The sequence below is a fragment of the Maniola jurtina genome, chromosome 9, assembly GCF_905333055.1.
Source record: "Maniola jurtina chromosome 9, ilManJurt1.1, whole genome shotgun sequence".
NCBI lineage: Eukaryota > Metazoa > Arthropoda > Insecta > Lepidoptera > Nymphalidae > Maniola > Maniola jurtina.
Window position 1 is genome coordinate 5,775,515 of NC_060037.1, and position 9,407 is coordinate 5,784,921.

The window sequence follows — 9,407 nt, forward strand, 5'->3', positions numbered from 1 at the left end:
GACGGTGTTGGAGTTATCTCGAACACTGTCCGAAAGTCGGTCGCGTACCTACTTGAGAAAAGTATTGTTTGCTTGATCAGGCTGCTTCCATCGAGTACATCGAACTCCTATACGATTATCGATTTTTAACGATACATCGGCAACTTCGACATAATATATATCGAACATCCCTACTTCCCTCTGACATGCCTCTGAACTCTTGTCTGTGGCTATGTCATGCTCCCACTGACCTTTTTACTAAATATAAGTACGCTGGACAATGGGCTTGCTATTGCCAACGTGTTTTTGAAGCAAGTTGATTATCACCACTTTGGCACTAATAGCAAGCAGTCTGCGTCATGGGAGCGTATCGAGCGTACTCAGAACTAAATGCACTAATGATGAGAAAAAAAACTGTCAAATACGGGGACCATTCGAATTGGCACAAACAGTAACTGCCATTTTGTATGGCACACCTTATCTAGTATACTTGTATAAGTTCATATCTGTGTCATGCCTGGTCTATAAAAAAAGCTGTGATAAAAAGTTGAGTGCAAACTGCATTCTGCAAAGACGTTCAGTGGTCTGTCTGTGGTGGATAGTAGTGGAGTGAGTGAAATCACGATTCACGAGAATTTTAATTAAATTGTCTTTCTTTTCTTAAACAAAAGCTATTAAAATGTCCGAAAAACATTTACAAGCCGGTGAGTGTCAACTTCATTTAGTTTAAGAATTATATGGCCATAGATTAACTTTATCAGTTTTAGTGACTCAAGTAACTTTTTGCAGGTGATGTTTTGCCTCCACATACCGGTAAATTGAGATTGTTCGCGATGAGATTTTGCCCCTACGCTGAAAGAAGTGTGCTTGTTCTCAACGCTAAAAAACTAGAGCACGATTTAGTTTTTATTAACTTGGATCACAAGCCTGAATGGATATTTAATTTTAGTCCGAAAGGTAGGTAACCAAAATGTCCAATCTCAACATCTCATATATTTATGTTAAGTACAAACATTTATAATTGATATTATCCTAGGTAATAAATATTAAATGTCATCATGACCATTATCAACCGATAGATGCATACTCTTGGACATATGTCTTGTAGGGACTTCCACTAAATATTAAAAGGGACTTAATTGAAATAAAAAATTATATAAGTAAACGCATAACAAAATATAGGGATATTCATTCCATTATACCTACTTATTTGCTTCAGTTCTATTTTCTATCTTAATTTATGAATTAAACCAATTTTTTTCATTAGGCATTCTTTGAGAGATTACAAAGAAACTTACTAACTTTACCTCTTTGTAATACATATAAGTATAGATTAGGATGGATTTCTAATAATTATGAGCCCATTTATTTAGAATGTTGACTAATTCTAAAGAACTGAGTTTATTATACAGTTGTTTAATTTTATATAGGCACTGTCCCTGCATTGGAGTATGAACAAGGCAAGGGTATATTTGACAGTAATATCATCAATGTCTACCTTGATGAAAAGTATCCTGATGTCCCTCTTCAGGCCTCCGACCCTCTGAGAAGAGCCCAGGACAAGTTACTAGTGGAGCAGTTTGCAAGTGTATGTCTTTTAATTTCAGCTTTTTTTTAAAATGTTTAAATGTATTTTAGTGGTAAGTGCATGGAAAGACCACTGTGAATTTTTGAGGTACCTAGTATTTTGATTGTACATGAAAAGTAGTACATACTTTTGTAGCAATGTTATTACAAATATTTTAATACTTACAAGGATCTGATGCTTTGACAATGCAGCCCGGCTAGCATGGGCAGTAGATAAAAATTATATCCCCGATTATATCCACTGATTTCTATGACATCAGTGGATATAATCGGGGGATATAATTTTTATCTACTGCCCATGCTAGCCGGGCTGGCTGTATCACTGTAGTGACGACAGTATTACCAGTATAAAGAATGTACAGCAACCAGTAGTGTTGCCTATCAGCGTCACAGTTGCTTGTCTGTATTGCTTGAAGCCGGACTTGGAGCCTTTAGGTTTTACAAGGCACTGTCAGTTTTTGTTAATAAATTGACATTCATTAAATTCTAAAAAGTGCACACCTCTCACTTGTGTATTATTAAATAAATATCACTTGCTTTAACATTGAAGGAAAACATTGTGAGGATACCTGCATGCCTGAGAGTTCTCCATAATATTCTGAAAGTGTGTGAAGTCAGCCAATCTGCACTTGGCCAGAGTTGATGGCCAAGTGAGAAGGTCACTCTGAGCGGAAACCTGTGCTCTGTCGGTTGATCATGATATGATGAAATTCTAAAAACTTAATTGACTTTTTTAGGCTCAATCTGCATACTACACTGCTGCATTTAACCCTGCAGCCCTGGTGCCAAGTATGGTAGAAAACTACCACAAGGGCTTAGAATTATTGCAAAAGGAGCTCCAGTCTCGTGGTACCAAGTACCTGCATGGTGATGAACCAGGTCTAGTTGATTACACACTGTGGCCTTTCTTGGAACGATTTGAAGCTCTCCCATTGCTTGGCAAGTCTGAGTTTGCAATTGACAAATCTAAATATGAACTTCTGGTAAGTAATTCTTTGCATTCCATAAAAATCTATTTACTTCACTTAGTCGCTAGTGACTATGATGTTGATATGATAATAAATGATAGTTTATCTGTGATAAATATCTTTTAAAAGAATAAATTTGATGCTTAGGAAATTAATAATAAGCATGAGTCTGTTAAAATTTATAATTTATAACCCTTTCAGCCAATATATCTAATTTGTTACCATCGGATGAAATTGTAGTCTAGTTAGCAGTCGAGTGTCTGCTTGTAATCCATATAAAAAATTATCATGTACATCCTAAATCAGTGTTGACTTAATTTACAGGTTGCCTATTTGGAGGCAATGAAAAATGTGCCAGCTGTGAAAGCTTACGCCTTAGCACCGGACACTCATGCCAAGTTCACCGAATCACGCCTGAAGGGTGATGCTGATTACAATATGTTGGACACCAGCGCAGTTTGCTGCATGCGCCCGAGAAAGAAGAAGGAATAAATACACCAAGTTATTTTCAAAACATTTTAATGACCACAGGCAGACCAGACTACAGGCACCTGTGCTTTACCTTTGCAATTATAAGCAATTAGAAAGACATTATCATTATACATTTGTCCCTAAATGTTTATTTGCTGATACTGATGGAAAAGCACTCAATAAATGAACGGATCCAGAACAGCTGATTTGACAGAAAGGAGTCAACCATTCTTTTCCCAGTCTGTGATGTAATTCTCAATGATTTGAAGGTTTGATCACTGAAGTAAAACTTATCACAAAACATACCCAAAACCTTTGTGGAAAACATTTTCTTGGGTGTAAATATTAGTGCTTAGGTTCAAAGCAATATCTTTTCTTTTCTGCTGCAGTACAATATTTACTTGATTTTTGATATGTGTATGAAACCAACACTTATGTACTCATTTTGGATTTTGAATTGCCAAGTTTGTTTTGTTTTAGGAGAGTGCAATATTTTGGCTGAAAAATTATCATTCCTTGATTTTTTGTGAATAAATTGTTATTATAATATAAGATAAGCTATATAAAAATTGCAATAAAGTGTATACACTTTTCTTTTTCTTTTCTTAATTTCTTTTATAATGTAGCCCATTTCATTTACTTTAACAAAATTAAATAATGTTCTTATCTTAAATATTGTTTGGAAAGAAATTATAGTGATTATTTTATCTTTATAAATAATGATAAAATGATCTTGATTTTATCGCAAACAATTGTAAGCAGTACACCTGCATTATTTTCTGAGTAAAAGATAGTATATAAGGCACAATTTCATTTTAACCTTTGATTAGCCTTATATTCATAATTATAATTTGTGTACTAGTGTCTAGTATAATAATGTAACTTATGTTAATGCTTTAACTTGCAATGTGGTCGTAGGCCATAGGTAGATGTGTAGATGGGTACCTAGTGTAATTAATTGACCTTAAGATATAACAATGAAAAATAAAATAGGTTCAATGACTGAGTTGTAATCAGTCGTCAAGTCAAACCAAAGATATGATAGTAAACCGCAGAATGGTTAGATAACCGAAGAGCCGTATGTAGGTATATAAGTGTGTTTATTTAAGTATGGTGAGTTTACTGAACCGATTTTGATAAGGATAACAACAACCACCACCAACTAGATAATGTACCACCGAGGTACCTTATCTAGTTGAGAATTTAGGTTTTTCAAAAATCCCGCGGGAATTGATTTTCCGGGATAAACGGCGAATATCTGTTCCAAAATCCAAACTAGATCTATACTTATATACCCAAATTTCGTATTACCACTATCTCAAATTTCGTAAAAATTGGCTTAATGGGTGAGGCCGTGAAATGGTATTTATTACTAGTAGATAGGTATGGATAAACGATTTTTTTCTCTTTTATTACTTGTATGTTATGACAAGTATAATTAAAGTACTACCTCCGTTTGCCTACCTACTGGTAGACAAACGGAGGTAGGTATATAACCGAAACGATTTACAATTTATCATGATTAGCAAGGTCAAAATATTTTCACCACTATGCTAAGTCATGACTTCATGAGTCATTCAAATTAGTGTTACTAGAATATTTACTACCTACTAGTGATTAGTGTTTGTTAAATATTTACTACCTACCAAAATACTTCCCAGCTTACATACTTAATATGATAACGACAACATTAAGTTTCGCAATGCATATATTAATGCGCTCGTATAAAATCTTAACTCCAGTTGGTCATTTGTTGGAATTCGTGCTGCCGTATCGTACCATGGCTAAAGCTGTTGCAGGAAAAATCAATTTCAATACAAAACATTTAAAGCGAGGTTAGTATTTGTCGTTTATTTATTACTTTGTTTTAAATACTGTACCTAGTATGTACTAAGTATCTACGTAATAGTTACTTAGATTCAAGGAACATAGGTACTATACTACTCTCTATCGAGAGCTTATAGGTACCTACGTTTTATGACGTATGGAACCTAGATATCTAAGTTAAAAGGTTGTTTTTAAAAAAAAGTCTACCATTTAAATTTTTACCTATTGTATTTACCTAGGTACACGTAATTCAGATTCCATCCATTGCATTTTTGATTTTTTTTCATTCAAGCAAGTTTTTTTTTCTTTATTTTTTCTTTCGTCTGGCTTTACACTGATTAGCCAATGTCAAGTTTGCAGTCATTTACAAGTTAGGGAAACTTATAAGTATGGACTTTTGACTTCGTCTGTGTTGGTGTTAGCTGGCGGGCGTGCTCTGCCTTTTTGGAGTGTTTTTTTTTGTTAAAACTGACTGGAAAGCGCTATAAGGGGGTGCCGTGCGTATATCGGCGAGCGCCGGCACAGACGAGGTCCATACTTGTATAGTTTAACTAACTTGTTACAAATAACTACAAACTTTACATTGGCTAATCTTTGTAAAGCCAGACGAGAGAGGAAAAAAAAAAGTATGGACTTCGTCTGTGCCAGCGCCCGCCGACATACACGCGGCGCCCCTTTGGAGCGCTTCCCAGTCAGTTCCACCACCAATAAACACCAGCAGAACACAAAAACCGGCCACTTCTAACAAAAAAAAAAACACTCCAAAAAGTCAACACGCGCGCCAGCAAATGCCACCACAGACGAAGTCCCTCAAAGCAAGTTAGCAATGTTGCAATTTTTGGTTTATGGTTGTTCGTCTGTGGTCGATGATAGGGATTTTTTATCGATGTTTAAAATCGTTAAATCGATAAAAAGTTCGGTATTCGAATAAGCGACTCTTCTACGAATCGATTATTTAACCTAATTTTTAGGTGGAACTCGATAATCGATATAATATAATATAACTAATTAAAAATACATACTTACAAAATAATGTTTATTTTTCTTTCCTCTAACAGGTGACCCCCTTCCACCATATAATGGAAAACTGCGAGTTTATAATATGCGACTTTGCCCCTTTGCACAACGCACTATCCTGGCTCTAAATGCAAAGAACATTGATTATGAAATCGTCAACATCAATTTGGCAGAGAAACCTGAATGGTTGACTAGCAAAAGTGCTTTTGGTAAGCTAGTATCTGTAAGGAACTTTCAGAGTTTCTCTGAAATTGTTCCAATTCTTAACAAACACATCAACCTACTTCAAACGTCTACTCCAAATTCAGCAGACAAAAAAAATGTATCACGAAAAATACCTATCTGAGCAAGGTAGAATACAGGAAAAAACTGGAGCAGCGAGCGCAATTTTTTTTTTAATACAGATAAAAAGCGAAAGATAAACGAACTCAGCCATAACAAAATTTTATATTTTAAAGCACCTCACTCTACTTTTCTCATGTTTTGATACTGGAAAAACAAAGATTTTCAAGCGAGGCTGTAGCATCTAGAAACCTGAGTGAAGCCCGGGGTTTAGGGGCGCCCATGAAAAGGCAGCATTACCCCCGCATTTAATACATCTCGTGAGACAATAAAATCAAATCTTCGTATACTATTTAGTTACCCACCCATCTGTCTTTAGAAGTTTCTGGGAGCAAATTGTTTATTACACTTTGAGTATTAATAGTTTCCGGAGTTAAATAATTACTGCTGCCATCATCGTCGCCACTCGACTAGAATTTAAATAACATGACAATATAACGTTTCGCAGATAAGTTTTGGAGGGTATTTTCAATAATCTTTAGTCTTTACTCTATGGTTCGTGTTTTTAGCGAGTGAAAGGGACGCCATCATACGTCGAAGCAAGACAGCAATAGTTAATGAACAAAAAATTCCTTGTAAGGAACAGAATAATTTGCTTCGGGTGCGGGATGTTCTAAATTCAAATTACATTACCTACATCCCTAACTCAATTTAAGGCAGCAGCTGTGTGCGAGCTTAATTGCATATCGGGTCGAGATAGTAATCGGGGTAAGAGGCGAGGTGCCCCACCCCGATTGCCATCTCGACCTGTCGCGTGGCACTATAGGTATTTTTCCTAAAAAATAAATGTGTTTTCCTTTACAGGTAAAGTGCCATCAATTGAGATCAAAGAGGGTGTATGCATTTACGAGAGTCTTATAACTGTAGAGTACTTAGACGAGGTCTACCCGCAACGGCCGCTGCTGCCAAAAGATCCGGTTAGGAAAGCTATGGATAAAATCATCGTTGAAGCCTCGGGACCGGTCAGTATTATTACGATAAAGGTCCGTAGCCGACTGCGGGCAGCAGCAGCAGACGACGTGTCGCCGTGACACTACTGTTTTCTACGTGTTTCTGTTAAATAGCTTCCAGATGCGGCGTATCACTACGCACGTTAGGCATACATCCATATGTAGTAATATTATAAATTCACTCCTAGGCGAAGCTTCGCGCTCGCCACCCCGCCCGGGGACGCTGTAACGGCCAGTAGAGCCTACGCAGCACACTCAATCCGAAAAAAAAAAATGCAATAGTGTCTGTCTTTCTGTTAGGTTTTCACGGCCCAACAGTTTAGCCGATTTTGACCAAAGGTACAGAGTTAGCTTACATCCCGGGAACGGTCATACTTTTTATCCCGGAAAAGCAAAGAGTTCCTGTGGGATTTGAAAAAACCAAAATCTAATCGTTGTCGGTTTGTTTCATGACTACATACCTACATTATTACCTACGGGGCCACCAAATTGTCTGTGAACTGAAGGAGTGTTTTGAATTTCCAGATCGTAACGTTTTTCTTGAAAAGTATCAAGGCGCCAGACACGATCACAGAGGAGACAGTTTCTGCGTTCCACAAAGCTTTGGAGTTCATCCAAGAGCAACTGAAGGAGCGCGGCTCGCCGTACCTAGCTGGCGATGAGCCTGGCTACGTGGATTACATGAACTGGCCGTGGTTCGAGCGGCTACTGGTCTTCAAGGAAGAGGATCCCCGTGTGAAAATCGATCCAAAGAAGTTTAAATTACTGGTATGTGCATGCTTACCTGTGAAATGATAGCTGTAGAAAGGGTTCGATCCCGGGTATGCACCTCTAAAGTTTCTGTGCGAGTTATATGAGTTTTAAATAATCAATTTTCACTTGTTTTAACAGTGAAGGAAAACATTGCGAGGAAGCCTGTATATGCTTGAGATTTCTCCTTATAGGAATATCTCAAAGGTGTGTGAAATACGCCAATCCGCACTCAGTCAGCCTGGTGGACTATAAATATATCTTTCGGAGAGAATATCACTTGCTTTAACGGCGAAGGAAAACCATCTTGAGAAAAGCATGTCTGAGAGTTTTCAAAGGTGTGCGAAGTCTGACAACTTGCATATGGCCAAAGTGGTAGCCTAGAGCCTAACTAAACCCCGTGCTTAGTAGTGGACTGGCATTATAGGGAGCTGGAGATGATGATGAGATTTTTTAGATGAAACTAATTTCGTGAAAATAAAAAATAGTGTTGGTTTCGTTAAATAAAATGGCAAAACGCACCGAATTCAATTCGGAATGCAAGTCGGTTACGGTTAAAAATGGGTAACGAACATAATGTTCAGTTAGGTAAAGATTCTTGACCTTTACCTAACTTAACATTATGTTCGTTACCCATTTTCTACCCGTTGTCTATTACCAAGTAACTTCCACAATTTCTTGCAGAAGTCATATTTTTTCACTGTGTACCCCTAAATGCGTTTGAAAAATCCATGTACCTATCTTATTGAGAAAATATACTTACTTATATTTCAGACGGCGTATCTGGAGAAGATGAAGAAAGACCCCGCAGTTGTTCCGTACCTAGTTCCAGACAATGTCATGGTCGCATTCCACGAGGCGTTCAAAACGGGCTCCACTCCTAACTACGATCTTCTAGACTTTTAAATAACCTACCAACATTTTTATTTTTTACCAATACTTATCTATGTATAGTTGTAATTTTTCTCGAAATAAAATTCATTATTCTATTTTCGTTACCTATTTTATTGTTTTATTTCGTATATGTAGGTAAGTATTTATTAGGGTTCCGTACCCCAAAAGGAAAAACGGAACCCTTATAGGTTCCTTTGGTTGTCTGTCTGTCTGTCTGTCTGTCCGTTTGTCGTGTCTGTCAAGAAAACCTATAGGGTACGGGATACTTCCCGTTGACCTAGAATCATGAAATTTCGGCAGGTAGGTAGGGCTAATAGCACAAGTAAAGAAAAAATCCGAAAGCCGTGAATTTGTGGTTACATCACAGAAAAAAAATTAAAATGTTTTCAAAGTAAGTTAACTATACCTACGAAGTGGCGTATCATATGAATGATATTTATTTATTTTTATGCATAATAATTTTTAATTTATCGTGCAAAATGTCGGAAAAATACCCGAGTACGAAACCCTCCGTGCGCGAGTCTATTCGCACTTGACCGTTTTTTTTTAAATTCAGATAACTTGTATCTAAATAAAAAAACCGGCCTAGCCCTTGACTGCAATCTCACCTGGTGGTAAGTGA

The 9,407-nt window shown here is 36.9% G+C and overlaps 2 protein-coding genes across 2 annotated transcripts; both read left to right on the forward strand.

The window, feature by feature from the left end:
- The first annotated feature begins 525 nt into the window (after positions 1-525).
- LOC123868218 (pyrimidodiazepine synthase-like) lies at positions 526-3,598 on the forward strand. Its single transcript, XM_045910648.1, has 5 exons — positions 526-683; positions 769-936; positions 1,410-1,567; positions 2,304-2,549; positions 2,859-3,598. The coding sequence occupies exons 1-5, from the start codon at positions 659-661 to the stop codon at positions 3,024-3,026; spliced, it is 765 nt and encodes a 254-aa protein (XP_045766604.1). The 5' UTR covers positions 526-658; the 3' UTR covers positions 3,027-3,598.
- A 983-nt stretch (positions 3,599-4,581) lies between these two features.
- LOC123868217 (pyrimidodiazepine synthase-like) lies at positions 4,582-8,893 on the forward strand. The gene is made up of 5 exons (XM_045910647.1): positions 4,582-4,840; positions 5,891-6,058; positions 6,996-7,153; positions 7,667-7,909; positions 8,666-8,893. Exons 1-5 carry the CDS (start codon positions 4,681-4,683, stop codon positions 8,795-8,797), a joined length of 861 nt encoding a protein of 286 aa, XP_045766603.1. The 5' UTR covers positions 4,582-4,680; the 3' UTR covers positions 8,798-8,893.
- Positions 8,894-9,407: the final 514 nt, after the last annotated feature.